Genomic DNA, 18,438 nt, shown 5'->3' with positions numbered 1-18,438 from the left:
TTATGATGTTATTATGTTTTAGCTTATTTGTGTACGAATTTCCTGTTGTTAGCTGGCCCAAGTCCCTCTTCGGAGGTCGAGAAGACCGGGTTATAAAAGCTCTAAATAAATAAATAAATAAATAAATAAATAATAGTTATGTCTGACTCTGGGAGTTGGTGCTCATCTCCATTTCTAATAGGCCTGGGCGGTTTCGTTTCGTTAATTCGTAATTCGTTAATAATTCGTTAATTTTTCCAATTACAAAACGATAACGAACCATTCTGGAGCAATTATTAAAAAAAACGAATTTTTAAATACGTTTTGCAAATGCTTCGTATTTCGTTATTGTATTCGTTTCGTTATTGTTCCGAGATCGTTTCATTATTATTTCCGCATGTCTGGGCCAGTTTTATGGTTTAATTAGTGAAAAAAAATTATAATATCACACCAACAGTCAACAACAGAGGGAGAGGGAAGCTTCAGAAGTTTTTGGAGGTTTTTTAGCGTATTTCGCGGTCGCGTCCGCTATTAACGAATCAATTCGTTATTGTTTCAGAAATCGATTCGTTAATTTTTTACCATTTACGAAATTTCGTAAATATCGATCTTTTTAAAAGGAAAATTTTGTAATTATTTTAAATATCGAAACAAAAAAACCCCCCAAATACAAATCGATTTTAGAAACAAATTTTTGCGTTGTTACCCAGGCCTAATTTCTAAGCCAAAGAGTTGGCATTGTCCATAGACATCTCCAAGGTCATGTGGCTGGCAAGACTGCATGGAGCATCATTACCTTCCCGCCAGAGCGGTACCTATTGATCTACTCATATTTGCATGTTTTCAAACTGCTAGGTTGGCAGAAGCTGGGGCTGACAGCGGAAGCTCATGCCGCTCCACGGATTCGAACCGTTAACCAATTCAACATAAACAAAATTTCTGGAGTAGAACAACTACTTTCAAAGTAGGTAAAGGTAAAGGTGTTGTCCTGACATTAAGTCCAGTTGTGTCCGACTCTGGGGGTTGGTGCTCATCTCCATTTCCAAGTCAAAGAGCCGGCGTTGTCCATAGACATCTCCAAGGTCATGTGGCCGGCAAAACTGCATGGCGCACCATTACCTTCCCGCTGGAGCGGTCCCTATTGATGTACTCACATTTGAATGTTTTCAAACAGCTAGATTGGCAGAAGCTGGGGCTGACAGCGGAAGCTCACGCCGCTCCCCAGATTCAAATCTGTGACCTTTCAGTCAGCAAGTTCAGCAGCTCAGCGGTTTAACCCACCTCTTTTCCTTTTCCCTCCTCTTCTTCTCTCCTTTCCTCCCATCCCCTCCCCTCTCTTCACATCTCTTTTCTTTTCCTTCCCTCTCTTCCTCTCCTCTTGCCTTTTCTTTCCTCTCCTTTCTTCCCCTCTCTTCTTCTCCCCTCACCTTACCCTCCCTTTTCTTTTCCTTTCCTCCCATCTCTTCTGTCTCCTTTCTTTTCTTTTCCTTGCTTTTCCTTCCCTTCCCTCCCTTCCCTTTTCCTCTCTTTATTTTTCCTTTTCTCTCCTCTCCTTTCTTCTCCTCCCCTCTATTTCTCTCTCTTTTCTTTCCCTTTCCTCTTATCCTCTCAACTCCTTTCTTTTCCTTTCCTTGCTTGTCCTCTCCATTCCTTCTTTCTCATCTCTCTTCTCCCTTTCCTTCCTCCCCCTCTCATTTCTTGCCTCTCCTCTCTACCTTCTTCCTTTCTTTTCTCTCCTCTCCTTTCTTTCCCTTTCCTCCCCTCCTTTCCCCTCCTCTCCTTCCTTCTCTTCTCCATACTTTTTCTTTTCTCTCCTCTCCTTTCTTCTCCTCTCCTCTCCTCTCCTCTCCTCTCCTCTTCTCTCCTTTCCTTTCCTTTCCTTTCCTTTCTTTTCCTTTCCTTTCCCTTCCCTTCCCTTCCCTTCCCTTCCCTTCCTTTCCCTTCCTTTCCCTTCCTTTCCTTTCCCTTCCTTTCCTTTCCTTTCCTTTCCTTTTCCTTTTCCTTTTCCTTTCTTTTCCTTTCCTTTCCTTTCCTTTCCTTTCCTTTCCTTTTCTTTCCTTTCCATCTTTCCTTATCTTTCTCCCTGCCTACCAGCCTGGGAGGAAATAATAGTCTGCAGTTCCCAAAATATGATTTAATTATGAGAGAGATGTTTCTCACCCCCTTCTATAGAAAAACAGAGGGACACAGATAAAGCCTACTTTTTTTAGTCTGGGGAAAAATAGGACTTTCCAGAGGAATACCTGTATATTATTCAGCCTTGGGCACCGCCGGGTTTGTACCAAGCTCAAGGCTCAGCTTGTGAAGATTCCCCACTGCCCTCTATTTATTTTTCTGAAGCCACTTCTTGACCCCGGAGGCTGAGAAAGATACGTTCGGGGAAAGATTTGTGCCTCTGATGTCTGACGAAAAAACCTCGAAAATCTTGTCTGGGTGGAATGAGGTTTCCAGTGAGATGAGATAAGAGCCTCAGACTGACTCTGGTATATAGACTCCAATCGTGCCTTGGAAGGCAAAGCCCTGGCACCTTTCAGTGTCTCCCCCCAAAAAACACAATTTAAGTGAAAGATACAAAACTGGAATTTTTTGTGGAGGTAGTTGGATATGCCATAATAGGTATTTATAGGGCAATCAGGAGAGCAAAGTCAAGTTGAAAGGATTTGGATCATTGTATGGATGGTAAAGAACTCCAGCCTCTACAACAAGCACATATCGGTAAGTATCTTCTTTTCTTTCTGTAAAGATGCCACCAATATGTAACTATTTTGTAAAAGAGCCACCACTTTGTAAAGGCTTATTAAATTGATAGCATAGCTAATAGCTAGTAATTTTGATTTGGTCTTTCTTCAGTGTGTTGCGTGACTTAACTTGGAAAATATTTGTAGCAGAGACCGGGCTTTAGAAGAAACTGTAACAAGTTTATTGAAATGTAGGAGAAGCTTGACGGTTTCAGTGTTTCTTAACTCTTAGAGGCACATATCTCCAGAGGTTACATTTATAACATTCCTTAAAACAACTCTGGAGAGGACTCTTCCCTTCACTAAACGGGTTTCAAACCTATTTTTCTTCAAACTGTGTTTTTTTCCTTAACAGATTACTTCAGATATGAGCTTATTCTTTCTTTCTGATATTTCTGTTGTAATAAAGATTCTCACTGGGTTTCTCTTACCCTTTCTACTCATAGATTAAGTACTAATATAGATAAATCAACTCGACTTATCTAAACTACTCAGGCTAAAAGCCAAAACCTGATTCTTACTACAGTAGAATCAGCCTTTCCCTGTAGATTTTAAACTACAGACTACCTTCCTGGTTCTCCCTATATGACAGAACCAGCCTCTCCTGTAGTTCACTGACTACAGACTACTTCCCTGATTCTCACTACTACAGAACCAGCCACTCCTGCAGTTCACAGACTGCAGACTGACTGTTTTTAAATGGCTGCCCTACCAAGTGGCAGTTGTCTCCGCCCCTTTTCCATAGCAACCCAGCTCAAAGTGAGCTGAGCTGGCTACCACTCCCACCCCAGTTATGCAACTTTAAATACTTACCCTCTCAAACACCTATCTATAATTATACTGCAGGTTAAAATTCATACTTCACCACACTTTCATTCGAACCCATGGCTCCATTGAGTCCTAGTCTCCAGGGCAGCCCAATACAAGCCTGCTTCCTCTGACACCCTTTCACATCTTTAAACATATTTCTAGATCCTCCAGAATGACATTATGCTATGCTTCCACTGAAAATCTATTTGGGTCTTGGCCACACATAAAATGTGTTGTTCTGATGTGAGATTTCCAATACATTGTCCATTAATATATGGACCAAGGTAGACGCCTCTCACCTTCTGATCAAATCAAATCAATCAAATAATATGTGTACTATATCCTCATATGCATATATGAAATCCTGGGACATAGCGAGCACATTGCACACAAAGCTTTCAGTGGAATTGCCTATTGCACCACATTTGCACAACTTCACCATGACAAATCCTGGGAGTTGTGGTTTGGTGAGGCACCAGCACTCTTGCGCAGAGAAGGCTAAATCCCATGCAAAACTACAACTCCTGGGATTCCTTAGACTTGTGCTATGATGTTTATTGTGGTTTCAAGGTGCATTCATTCTCCAGCATCGTCGATGCAACCTGAGTTACCAAAACGTCTTTGTTTTTGGGTGCTAGACTTCTTGTCTAGCTGCTCATTCAGGATTGTGAAGTCTTTCCTTTTTTTTTTTTACAACAAGTGAAGCTGAATGCAGATCCCACAAAGACTGGTCTGGCCTATTGCACCACATTTGCACAACTTCACCATGACAGCCTGAGGGTTTTTGTACAGTGATAAAGGTTACTGGGGCACAAGTGCAAGGAGCCACATGATCCCAGGTCATTGCTCCTAAAATGCACAGAAAGGTGTCATGTGCTAGGGACGAAAACGTGGGGGGTGTTATCTTTGCACCATGGAAAAACAGGGATAATTATGCTTTATCCCCTCTTATAATAGCAGAATGGATGTCTAAGGCACTTTGGATTGCGTTGAGATGCAAAAGAAATGGTTTTGAGAACAGATTTCCCTATGTGATGCCATTGTTCATGTTTGCATGCTTGTGCATTTGTTGCTGTTGTTTATTCGTTCAGTCACTTCCGGCTCTTCGTGACCTCATGGACCAGCCCACACCAGAGCTCCCTGTCAGCTGTGGCCACCCCCAGCTCCTTCAAGGTCAAGCCAGTCACTTAGAATCATAGAATTCTAGAATCAGAGTTGGAAGAGACTTCATGGGCCATCCAGTCCAACCCCATTCTGCCAAGAAGCAGGAATATTGCATTCAAATTACTTCAAGGATGCCATCCATCCACCTTGCCCTTGGTCGGCCCCTCTTCCTTTTTCCTTCCATTCTTCCCAGCATCATTGTCTTCTCTAAGCTTTCCTTTCTTCTCATGATGTTGCCAAAGTACTTCATCTTTGCCTCTACTATCCTTCCCTCCAATGAGCAGTCGGGCTTTATTTCCTGGAGGATGGACTGGTTGGATCTCTCAGTCCAAGGCACTCTCAGCATTTTCCTCCAACACCACAGTTCAAAAGTGTCTCTCTTCCTTCTCTCAGCCTTCCTTATGGTCCAGCTCTCACATCCATAGGTTACTACAGGGAATACAATTGCTTTAACTATGTGGATCTTAGTTGCCAGTGTGATGTCTCTACTCTTTACTCTTTTATCGAGTTTGGTCCTTGCTCTCCTCCCAAGAAGGAAACCTCTTCTGATTTCCTCACCGCAGTCTGTATCTGCAATCATCTTTGTGCCTAGAAATACAAACCCTGTCCCTGCTGCTTCCACGTTTTCTCCCTCTATTTGCCAGTTATCCATCAGTCTGGTTGTCATCATCTTGGTTTTTTTTTGTTTAACTGCAACCCAGCTTTTGCACTTTCTTCTTTCACCTTGGTCAGAAGGCTCCTCAGCTCCTCCTCGCTTTCAGCCATCAAAGTGGTATCATCCGCATATCTAAGGTTGTTAATGTTTCATCCAGCAGTTTTAACCCCAGCCTTGCATTCCTCAAGCCCCGCACATGGCATGATGTGTTCTGCATACAAGTTGAAGAGGTTGGGTGAGAGGATGCAGCCGTGCCGTACGCCTTTCCCAATCTTGAACCAGTCTGTTGTTCCATGGTCAGTTCTTGCTGTTGCTACTTGGTCCTTACACAGATTCCTCAGGAGAGAGACAAGGTGCCCATACATACCACCAAGAACTTGCCACAATTGATTATGATCCACACAGTCAAAGGCTTTAGAATAGGCAAGAAAACAGAAACAGATTAAACTCTTGTGCATGCTTACTCCTTAATGTGAATGCACACTCTATTGTCGAAGGCTTTCATGGCTGGAACCACTGTGTTGTTGTAGGTTTTTCGGGCTAGAACATAGAAGCATTCTCTCCTGACATTTCGCTTGCATCTATGGCAAGCATCCTCAAGAGGTTGTGAGCTCACAACCTCTGAGGATGCTTTCCATAGATGCAGGTGAAACGTCAGGAGATAATGCTTCTGGAACAAGGCCATATAGTCCGAAAAACCTACAACCCAGTGAATGTACACTGTTTTGCACACACATTCAGTTCCAACGGATGTGTATTGCAGAACCGATGTGTACATCTATATGCTCTTTTGACTCTCTGTAGGGCCTTTGCCATTTTGTTACTATGATGGATTTCCTTAGTGTTTATTTTTGTGTTGTTGTTGTTGTTGTTGTTGTGTGCCCTAAAGTCAAGCCAAACCTATGACAGCACTGTCCTATATGGTTTGCTCTTGCCTTCCTCTGAGGCTAAAACAACTCTGCTGGATGCACACTGCCATGTGGTGGAGGCTCCTTCTTTGGAAGCTTTTAAACAGAGGCTGGATGGCCATCTGTCAGGGGTGATTTAAATGCAATATTCCTTCTTCTTGGCAGAATGGGGTTGGACTGGATGGACCATGAGTTCTCTTCCAACTCTTTGATTCTATGATTCTATATATTCTGGAATATAAAAGCAGATAATCCGCAATCAGACTGGAGGATGGAACTTGGAAAATCTACTTTTTATGACTACAACATTCAGAACTTCTCATGGAGCATGGCCAGTACAGAATCCTGGAAGTTCTAGTCCAAAAGGGAGCTTTTCCAAGCACTGACCATTCCTCACAAAGCACGAGGATAGTGATAGGTTGTATATATCTTAAAATTCAAAACGGTCTATTGCAGTTGTTCTCAACCTATGGGTCCCCAGCTATTTTGGCCTTCAACTCCCAGAAATCCTAACAGCTGGTAAACTGTATTGTCGAAGGCTTTCATGGCTGGAATCACTAGGTCCTTGTGGGTTTTTTTGGGCTATAGGGCCATGTTCTAGAGGCATTTCTCCTGACGTTTCGCCTGCATCTATGGCAAGCATCCTCAGAGGTAGTGAGGTCTCTGAGGATGCTTGCCATAGATGCAGGCAAAACATCAGGAGAAATGCCTCTAGAACAGTGGTTCTCAACCTGGGGTCCCCAGATGTTTTTGGCCTTCAACTCCCAGAAATCCTAACAGCTGGTAAACTGGCTGGGATTTCTGGGAGTTGTAGGCCAAAACACCTGGGGCCCCATAGGTTGAGAACCACTGCTCTAGAACATGGCCCTATAGCCCGAAAAACCCACAAGAACCTAGCTGGTAAACTGGCTGGGATTTCTGGGAGTTGTAGGATAAAACACCTGGGGACCCACAGATTGAGAACCACTGGTCTATTGCGTTGACCTGCGTGTGTTTGTGTGCACCCAAGTTGCCTGTTGACTTATGGTAACTCCAATAATTCCATACAGTTTTCTTTGGATTTTCAAATATTGTTTCCCTGGCTTGTTCTCTCAAAAATATTTGCAACATCTCGTATTCATTGGCAGTCTCCCAACCAAGCACTAACCAAGGATAACCCTGCTTAGCATCTGATTTATTTCTCATGTCAGGGCAGCCAGTCAATTATATTACATTTCTAACAGAGCAAAGCAAACAAACTGAGAAAATACAAAATGTGTGAGTTTGGTAGTTGGTTAAATGTCCTTTGACCAGTATCTGGCCACTTGGAGTGCTTCTGGTGTTGCTGCAAGAAGGTCCTCCCTTGTGCATGTGGCAGGGCTCAGGTTGCATTGCAGCAGGTGGTCAGTGGTTTGCTCTTCTCCACACTCACATGCCGAGGATTCCACTTTGTAGCCCCATTTCTGAAGGTTGGCTCTGCATCTCGTGGTGCCAGAGTGCAGTCTGTTCAGTGCCTTCCAAGTCGCCCAGTCCTCTGTGTGCCCATGGGAGAGTCTCTCATTTGGTATCAGCCATTGGTTGAGGTTCTGGGTTTGAGCCTGCCACTTTTGGACTCTCGCTTGCTGGGGTGTTCCACCGAGTGTCTCTGTAGATCTTAGAAAAATATGTCTGGATTTAAGTCGTTGGCGTGCTGGCTGATACCCAAACAGGGGATGAGCTGGAGATGTCTCTGCCTTGGTCCTTTCACCAGCATTAGCATCTGATGTCAAGACAGGATCTGGTGACTTTAGGGGATTTAGGTTTCTGGGGCTGTGTCCTCACTGCTTTAAACTTGATTATATGAGTCTACACTGTCATATAATCCAACTCAAATCAGATAATCTGGATTTTATATGGTAGTGTAGATGCATCTTGAGCTGACCTACCAAGAATGTGCAATAACTAGCCTTACAACTATCTCCTTCTGTGTTGTAAGACTGCCATCTAGAGGCCAGTCAAAGTTATTACAGGAGGCTTATATTTACATCCTAACTTATGTCATTTGGATAGCTATAGATGCATCTACACTCATAGAATCATAGAATCATAGAATCAAAGAGTTGGAAGAGACCTCATGGGCCATCCAGTCCAACCCCATTCTGCCAAGAAGCAGGAATATTGCATTCAAATCACCCCTGACAAATGGCCATCCAGCCTCTGCTTAAAAGCTTCCAAAAAGGAGCCTCCACCACACTCCGGGGCAGAGAGTTCCACTGCTGAACGGCTCTCACAGTCAGGAAGTTCTTCCTCATGTTCAGATGGAATCTCCTCTCTTGTAGTTTGAAGCCATTGTTCCATTGCGTCCTAGTCTCCAAGGAAGCAGAAAACAAGCTTGCTCCCTCCTCCCTGTGGCTTCCTCTCACATATTTATACATGGCTATCATATCTCCTCTCAGCCTTCTCTTCTTCAGGCTAAACATGCCCAGTTCCCTGAGCCGCTCCTCATAGGGCTTGTTCTCCAGACCTTTTATCATTTTAGTCGCTCTCCTCTGGACACATTCCAGCTTGTCAATATCTCTCTTGAATTGTGGTGCCCAGAATTGGACACAATATTCCAGGTGTGGTCTAACCAAAGCGGAATAGAGCATGGGGAGCATTACTTCCCTAGATCTAGACACTATGCTCCTATTGATGCAGGCCAAAATCCCATTGTAGAATGAGAAGCAGTTTGACACCACTTCAACTGCTATGGCTCAATGCTATGGAATCTTGGGATTTGTAGTTCTACAAAGTCTTTAGCTTTCTCTGCCCAAGGGTGCTGGTGAGAAACTGAGAAACTGACCTTATAATGCAGTTTGAACTGCACTGAATTGCATTATGTGGTTATACATTGACTATATAATGTAGTTTGGTACATTGGCAAACTTGGGTCCTCCGGGTGTTTTGGACTTCAACTCCCACAATTCCTAACAGCCTGAAGTCCAAAACACCCAGAGGGCCCAAGTTTGCCAAGGTTTGGCATAGAACCAGCATGTGTCCTTTGATATATTTGTTTTAATGGTTTCTATTTATACATTTATCCCCCCCCCCCCCCCCATGAGACTTGAGAAAGGGAGTGTTAAGAAGGAAACCATGAAAATGAACAAAATCTGGCTACCAGTATTAAAAAAAAAAAACCTCTATAATTACAACAGCACAACAACAGAGAGGAAACAAACAAGGACATCTAATCACCTCTCAACAAAAGTTTGCTCCAGGCACTGCCAGGCAATCAAATGCTAATCAAGGTGATCAGTCGAAACATTCACACCTAGCTCCAGCAGACAAGAGTCCTTTGTCCCACCCTGGTCATTCCACAGATATATAAACCCCTTTTCCTAGTTCCAACAGACTTCACTACCTCTGAGGATGCTTGCCATAGATGCAGGCGAAATGTTAGGAGAGAATGCCTCTTGACCATGGCCATATAGCCCGAAAAAACCTACAGCAATCCTATTATGATGATGATGGGAATGTAACTTTGCATTACAGAATGCAAGAACACAGTCAATATTTTCTGAAAAGGATGCAAAGAAAAGGCACAAGTGTCCTAAATATTTTTGCAAATGGGTAATTCTATTTCCATCAGATAAGCATTCATTTTGCAGCCTGTAGTTGCAGCACGAACCACATTATAGCCATTGCTTAGAAAGGATAATCCAATTCTAACCATTTGCTGTTGGATTTAATAACCTTTGGTCCAGCATCCTTCATCGACCGGCCTACACACAGGCGGGGATGCTCCAATTTACTTGCTATTCATCTCAGGATTCCCGCTCGCTTATTATTCAGGTCAAGTTCCATCTGATCTGCACACAACGGGGAGACGGCAGCAATATGGAAAGGGCTTCAATATTGCTTTCATCGTTACTTGGGCTGTTCTAGCTGAGTACAAGGCTTCTCAGTCTTTTGGACTACAATTTCAAATACTGGAATACTATGTCCAATTCTGGGCACCACAATTGAAGAGAGATATTGACAAGCTGGAATGTGTCCAGAGGAGGGCGACTCAAATGATCAAGGGTCTGGAGAATAAGCCCTATGAGGAGCGGCTTAAAGAGCTGCGCATGTTTAGCCTGAAGAAGCGAAGGCTGAGAGGAGACATGATAGCCATGTATAAATATGTGAGTGGAAGTCACAGGGAGGAGGGAGCAAGCTTGTTTTCTGCTTCCCTGGAAACTAGGATGCGGAACAATGGCTTCAAACTACAAGAAAGGAGATTCCATCTGAACATGACTGTGAGAGCTGTTCAGCAGTGGAACTCTCCAGAGTGTGGTGGAGGCTCCTTCTTTGGAGGCTTTGAAACAGAGGCTGGATGGCCATCTAACGGGCGTGCTTTGAATGCAATTTTCCTGCTTCTTGGCAGAATGAGGTTGGACTGGATGGCCCATGAGGTCTCTTCCAACACTGATTCTATGATTCTGTGAAGTGGTACCAGCCAGTGTGGGCAATGATAGGTATTTGAGAAGCCCTCAACAACTGGAGGACCATACTTCTTCTTTAAATATTTGTGAGTTCAACTTTTGAGGAGCTGTGTATTCAGATTTGATTGATATGATCTCTTTAGGCATGTCTAAGACTTCCTGTGAAACTTTATGCTCAGCGTCCACTAGAAGTTGCACTAAAAGCCCCAGAGCAGCATTTCTGTACCTTGGAAATCAAGGATGTCACAGGGGTTGCCAAAGACCATCAGAAAACATAGTATTTTCTGTTGGTCATGGGGGTGATGTGTGGGAAGTTTGGCCCAATTCTGTTGTTGGTGGGGTTCAGTATGCTCTTTGACTAGGTAAACTGTAAATCCCAGCAACCACAACTCTGAAATGTCAAGGTCTCTTTTTCCCAAACTCTGCCAGTGTACATATTTGGGCATATTGAGTATCCGTGCCAAGTTTGGTCCAGATCCATTATTGTTTGAGTCCACAGTCTACAACTCTAATGCCGACCAAACCCTTCCAGAGGAGCATTCTGAACCTCACCAATGATAGAATTGGGCCAAACTTTGGCACACGGGACTCCCATGATCAACAGAAAATACTGGAAGGGTTTGATGGACATTGACATTGAGTTTTGGAGTTGTAGTTCACTTACATCCAGAGAGCACTATGGACTCAAACAAAGATGGATCTGGACCAAACTTGGCACAAATACTCAATATGCCCAAATGTGAACACTGGTAAAGTATGGGGAAAATAGACCTTGACATTTGAGAGTTGTAGTTGCTGGGATTTATAGTTCACCTACAATACTGAACTCCACCAATGATGGAATTGAACCAAACTTGGCACACAGAACTCCCATGGTCAACAGAAAATACTGGAAGGGTTTGGTCAGCATTGACCTTGAGTTTCAGAGTTGTAGTTCACCTACATCCAGAGAGCGCTGTGGACTCAAATAATGTTGGCACGAATACTCAATATGCCAAATGTGAACACTGATGTTGTTTGGGGAAAACAGACCTTGAGGTTTGGGAGTTGTAGTTGCTGGGATTTATAGTTCTCCTACAATCAAAGAGCATTCTAAATCCCAGCAGTGATAGAAATGGACCAAACTTCCCACACAGAACCCCATGACCAACAGAAAATACTGTTTTCTGATGGTCTTTGGTGACCCCTCTGACACCCCCTCAGGACCCCCCCCCCCAGGGGTTCTGACCTCCAAGTTGAGAAATGTTGCAGTATAGGGTTCCCTCTGTCCCCAGTTGCTCTTGATATACCCAGGTGTTGATGCTTCTTCACTTCCAGCATCCAATGCTCTTATACTATCTGGGAAATGGCCCTTTTGGGTGCCATTTCTGCAACATCGATCCCTTTCCAAACCACAGAGATCAATCATGGAGTATAAAGGAAAACCAAACAAACTTATCTCTGGTTGTTTTATCCACAGATCCTGGTTGCCAGAAGGCCGATCTGAATACTGAAATCCCAGGAGTTCCAGAAATGGATAACATCACTTCTTCTGATGTGGGGAAGAACTCGTGCACTTACCATGAAGAGTTTAAGCAAATCCTGCTGCCGGTGGTCTACTCCGTGGTTATGGCGCTGGGGCTGCCCTTGAACGCGGTGGTCATTGTCCAGATCTGGCTGTCCCGGAAGGTGCTGACCCGCAACATGATCTACATGTTGAACCTGGCGGTGGCCGACTTCCTTTACGTTTTATCCTTGCCCCTCCTTATCTACAACTACGTTCAGAAGGACTACTGGCCCTTTGGTGACTTCACGTGCCGCTTTGTGCGCTTCCAGTTCTACAGTAATCTGCACGGCAGCATCTCATTCCTGACTTGCATCAGCGTCCAGCGCTATTTGGGCATCTGCCATCCGCTGGCCGCTTGGCACAAGAAGAGGGGCCGGGGCTTCACCTGGATTGTGTGCGGCGTGGTGTGGTTAGTTGTGGCGGCCCAGTGCGTGCCCACCTTCATCTTTGCCTCCACCGGCACCCAAAGGAACCGTACCGTCTGCTACGACTTGAGCACACCAGAAAGCTCCGGTGACTATTTCCCTTACGGCCTCACCTTGACCGTCACAGGATTCCTAATTCCCTTCATTGTAGTCTTGGGCTGCTACTGCCGCATGGCGGCCATCCTGTGCCAGAAGGATGAGCTGATCGGGTTGGCCGTCCGTAAGAAGAAGGACAAAGCCGTCCGGATGATCATCATCGTGATGCTGGTCTTCGCCATCAGCTTCTTCCCCTTCCACTTGACCAAGACGATGTACCTCATCATCCGCTCCATTGAAGGGACGCCCTGCCTCACTCAGCAAACCTTTGCCATCGTCTACAAGTGCACCCGACCTTTCGCCAGCATGAACAGCGTCCTGGACCCCATCCTCTTCTATTTCACCCAACGCAAGTTCAGGGAAAGCACCCGGCAACTATTGGACAAGGTCAGCTCCAAATGGAAGCACAGTTCCTGAAGGAGCATCATTGGCAGGGTGTGAAAGCAAGTGCGCCTTTGCCTCAAGGGAAGGCAGGCGAAGGAGGGCTTTGTGGCACATGGCACACCACCTCTCCCTCACTGCTGAAGGGCAGACAATGCATGGGCTCTGTGGCACATGGTACACAACCTCTCTCACTGCTGTCCAGAGGGAGAGATTGGCCAAACAAGACTAAGACTTCAAAGCCTTGCTAGAGAGATTGGCTTTGGAGCTCCAAGGATTGAGTCCGGTTGCTGTGCCGAATCCTCCGTCCGATAGCATCAGCACCTTCAAGAAGGAGAATGTTACCTTGTAAATACCGATTCACCAGTGTGTTGTTTCCTTGTGTCGTAGCCACGGGGAAACCATTTCATACTGGTTTTGGAGACAGCCTTTTCTGTCTCCGGTGAGCAAGAAGCAAAGAGAACAAGAGAGGAACGGGAATGCGCTTCCAGTTATGGAGGGAGCACCAAACCTCACCGGTTGGATGTTTAATTCTTGATGGCACACTCTTGGTCTGGAAGGCTGAGGAGAAACATTCCCCTGAGGGTCAAGCTGTGCAACAAACAGTATTATTACTACCCAACCAAGTGTCCCAGTTGTTCAGATCCCTTGCCTAAAAATTAATAGGTTCTAGACATGGTGACAGAAAGACTCTATGGAGAGACAAACTGTAAGGTTCTGCTTAGGTGGACCTCCATTCTGTCTCCTCTACCATCTTCTGAAAGACTCACCTGATTCCTGGTTGGGAGAATGCACTTTGCAAGTCATTTAGTGGCAGGGGAAGAGCAGAGAAGCAGCAGAGAAACATTCAACTATGTCCTTATAGCCAGGCAAACAACAGAGGTACTCTGTTGAAGGTCTCCTGAAGGTCTCACCATCATTGGGATTCTAGGTATAGTAAGGTGGATTTCTTTGTCTGTCAGAAGTGACGTGAGAAACTGCAAGTTACTTCTGGTATGAGAGAATTGGCTGCATGCAAGGATATTGCCCAGGAGACACCAGGATGTTTTATCATCCTTATGGGAGGCTTCTCTCATGTCCCCGCAATGGAGAGCCAGAGCTGATAGAGCAGTGGTTCTCAACCTGGGGTCCCCAGATGTTTTTGGTCTACAACTCCCAGAAATCCAAGTCAGTTTACCAGCTGTTAGGGTTTCAGGGAGTTGAAGGCCAAAAACATCTGGGGACCCCAGGTTGAGAACCACTGTGATAGAGGGAGCTCATCCGCCCTCTCCCCGGATTCAAACCTGCAACCTGTCAGTCTTCAGTCCTGCCAGCACAAGGGCCACCGTATGCTCTAAAAATGTTTCATATCAGGAGCAACTTGGGAAACTTCATGTCGCTTCTGGTGTGAGAGAATTGGCTGTCTGCAAGGACATTGCATGGAGGACTGCACGTCACTTCTGGTGTGAGAGAATTGGCTGCCTGCAAGAACGTTGCATGGGGGACACCTTTATGTTTTGATGTTTTACCATCCATTTGGGAGGCTTCTCTCATGTCCCCATAATGGGGAGCTGGAGCTGACAGAGGGAGCTCATCTGCACTCTCCCCGGATTCAAACCTCCAACCTGTTGGTCGTCAGTCCTGTGGCGCAAGGGTTTAGGGTGGATAAAATGCAGCCTTCATGAACTATGAGGACGTAGCTCAGGCATGGGCAAACTTTGGCCCTCCGGGTGTTTTGGACTTCAACTCCCACAATACCTAACAGGCGATAGGCTGAGTTGTAGGTTTTTTCGGGCTGTATGGCCATGGTCTAGAGGCATTCTCTCCTGATGTTTCGCCTGCATCTATGGCAAGCATCCTCAGAGGTAGTGAGGTCTGTTGGAACTAGGAAGAAGGGTTTATATATCTGTGGAATGACCAGGGTGAGACAAAGGACTCTTGTCTGCTGGAGCTAGGTGTGAATGTTTCAACTGACCACCTTGATTAACATACAATGGGCTGACTGTGCCTGGAGCAAACTTTTGTTGAGAGGTAATTAAATGTCCCTGCCTGCTGTTAGGAATTGTGGGAGTTGAAGTCCAAAACACTCGGAGGGCCAAAGTTTGCCCATGCCTGACATAGCTGGACATTTCTTCTCTGCTCATGCTCTTGACTGACCACTAGATGTCCCTGCTGAGATGCCTTGATACTATATTCCAAAGGATTGGAGAAAGTTGCACAAAGGAGCTGGTAAGACTCTCCTTTGTCTTCTGGTCAGAAAAGACATATGCTGGCGTATGTCGCAAAGACTAGGTGGACAGATCCAATCTTTAACATACCTACAGGCTGCTCAAAAAGGGTGGCTTGCCCATGGCAGCAAAGGCCATGAAAACCATATAGCACTTCTGTTTTACACATTGCTACTTATTTAGGAAGTTGTGTACTTAGTGCATGTACATATATGTCCCTGTTCAATGCAGTCAGTGCAAGGGGTTGAACTGGATGTCCCATGCAACGTCTTCCCTGAGTCTTTGATTCGTATTATTATTATTATTATTTTGTCATGTCAGGAGCGACCTGAGAAACTGCAAGTCGCTTCTGGTGTGAGAGAATTGACCGTCTGCAAGGACGTTGCCCAGGGGCCGCCCGGATGATTCGATGTTTTGTCATCCTTGTGGGAGGCTTCTCTCATGTCCCTGCATGAGGAGCTGGAGCTGATAGAGGGAGCTCATCCGCCTCTCCCCGGATTCGAACCTGCGACCTGTCGGTCTTCGGTCCTGCCAGCACAGGGGTTTAACCCACTGCGCCACGGGGGGCTCTGATTCGTATTATTTATTTACAGTATTTATATTCCGCCCTTCTCACCCCGCAGGGGACTCAGGGCGGATTACAATGTACATATACATGGCAAACATTTAATGCCATAGACACATAACATATATAGACAGACACTCAGAGGCTATTTAACATTACAGCTTCTGGCCACCAGGGGCACCATCCATTTGTGACATTGATGAAGTACTTCCTCATTCTTTGCATACTTCCTGGAGATTTTTATGGCCTCGTAAATCAGTTAAATTCGCCTCCCCACAAAAGTGGTACCTAAATTTCCTACCTAAATTTCCTACTTTCCTAATTTCCTACAGTTCCATATTGAAGGGGTAAGGAAGCAACTGTCTTTCAGGGTGCAAAGGTCGACAACAAGCTACACAATTTTGGTCGGAAGCTCACTCCGACCCGAACTCATGACCTTTCGGTCAGTAGTGATCTCCCAGCCAGCTGTGCCACAGTCACGATGCAACGGGGACTGTGTCCAGTGCTTCTTAAATGATCCGAGGTGCAAAAAAGGCAGGGGTTTTCCTCCCAATGTGCCAAGGGTTTATCTATTTGCCCAATGACTATAACATACTCTCCAACATTTCACCGTGAAAGCAAGGCAGGGATTTTCCTTCCAAATGTGCCAAGGACTGTATATAGAATCATAGAATCCTAGAGTTGGAAGAGACCTCATGGGCCATCCAGTCCAACCCCCTGCCAAGAAGCAGGAATATCGCATTCAAATCACCCCTGACAGATGGCCATCCAGAGTCTGCTTAAAGGCCTCCAAAGAAGGAGGCTCCACCATATTCCAGAGCAGAGAGTTCCACTGCTGAACAGCTCTCACAGTCAGAAAGTTCTTCCTAATGTTCAGGTGGAATCCCTTTCCTGTAGTTTGAAGCAATGGTCCCGAATTCTAGTCTCGAAGGCAGTAGAAAAGAACCTTGCTCCCTCCTCCCTATGACTTCCCCTCACATGGCCATCATGTCTCCTCTCGTATCTGCGTATCTGCACTGTAGAATTAACACAGTTTGACCCCACTTTACCTGCCCTGGCTGAAGAATGTGGAATTATGGGAGTTGTAGTTTGGCGAGGCATCAAAGCTCTTTGCAAGAAAGGGCTAAAGGGTTGCTGTGAGTTGCTGCATGGTCATGTTCAAGAAGCATTCTCTCCTGATGTTTCACCCACATCTATGTCAGGCATCCTCACAACCTCTGAGGATGCCTGCCATAGATGTGGGCAAAATGTCAGGAGAGCATGCTTCTGGAACATGGCCATACAGCCCAAAAAAACTTACAGCAGTCTGCTCACTTATTTAGTTTCCAACAGATCTCCCAACCTCTGAGGATGCCTGCCATAGATGTGGGCAAAATGTCAGGAGAGCATGCTTCTGGAACATGGCCATACAGCCCAAAAAACTTACAGCAGTCTGCTCACTTATTTAGTTTCCAACAGATCTCCCAACCTCTGAGGATGCCTGCCATAGATGTGGGCGAAATGTCAGGAGAGCATGCTTCTGGAACATGGCCATATAGCCCAAAAAACTTACAGCAGTCCACTCACTTCTTTAGTTTCCAACAGACCTCCCAACCTCTGAGGATGCCTGCCATAGATGTGGGTGAAATGTCAGGAGAGCATGCTTCTGGGACATGGCCAGACAGTTGGGAAAACCCATAGCAACCCTGTGATTCCAGCCATGATAGCCTTCAACTACACAAAGGCTTAAAGCCTTGTGAAACTATGATTCCCACACTTCCATGGCAGTGGTGTCAAACTGCATTAATTCTGCAGTGTAGATGCACCCTCAGACCTCTTTGGTATTTCTCATTGTTGGCTATGCCATTCTCATTGGTGCTCCGTGGATAGATAAATAGATATTACAATTTGCTCATAAGGCATGACTGCATATATATAATAAAGGAACAGACATTGCAAATAAAACTAGAGAAATAAAAACATAAATGCATGTGTCAAACACATTTTCTAAAATCCTGATTTGCAATCAGTCGGTCTGTGGGTTGCAAAGGTAAATGCTACAACTATATACAGTAAATGTAGTGGTGAATTATTAAAGAGTCAGTCCCTAAGTGCATGTGTGAGCCAAAAAGGGAAGTACCTGAACTAATATAAGAGTTGTCTAATGTGTTTTAAATGTATTTAATTTATTGACGTCTTTTAATAAAAAAATTGAAAAGGGATACATGACAAAAGCGTCCTATTTTGTTGGTGAATACAATCTTATGGGTTTGCTTGGTGTGTATTCTGTTGCGTGATGTGAGCTGATGAAATGTAACAAAATTAGGGGGGAAATATTCCTGGTTTGCAAGTGTTATTTCCAGTTTAATTGTGCGGTACTTACGGTACTTTGAAAGTAGTTGTTCTACTCCAGAATCAACTCCAGAAGTAGAATCATAGAATCATAGAATCAAAGAGTTGGAAGAGACCTCATGGGCCATCCAGTCCAACCCCATTCTCCCAAGAAGCAGGAATATTGCATTCAAATCACCCCTGACAAATGGCCATCCAGCCTCTGTTTAAAA

General features: G+C 44.9%; 1 protein-coding gene across 3 annotated transcripts in view; it reads left to right on the top strand.

The window, feature by feature from the left end:
• The window catches only part of P2RY6 (pyrimidinergic receptor P2Y6), an 83,152-nt gene extending 65,050 nt beyond the window's left edge, over positions 1–18,102 (top strand). For all 3 annotated transcript variants that reach the window (XM_060771262.2, XM_067466457.1, XM_067466456.1), the window contains exon 2: positions 12,135–18,102. In XM_060771262.2, the coding sequence (XP_060627245.2) occupies positions 12,188–13,159 (972 nt within the window). In that variant the 5' untranslated portion in view covers positions 12,135–12,187 and the 3' untranslated portion in view covers positions 13,160–18,102. The remainder of the gene's footprint in view (positions 1–12,134) is intronic.
• The last annotated feature ends 336 nt before the right edge of the window (positions 18,103–18,438 follow it).

This window comes from Anolis sagrei, chromosome 3, assembly GCF_037176765.1.
Source record: "Anolis sagrei isolate rAnoSag1 chromosome 3, rAnoSag1.mat, whole genome shotgun sequence".
Classification (NCBI taxonomy): Eukaryota; Metazoa; Chordata; class Lepidosauria; order Squamata; family Dactyloidae; genus Anolis; species Anolis sagrei.
Note: the sequence above shows the minus strand (reverse complement) of the source record. Positions and strands in the feature narration are given on the sequence as shown.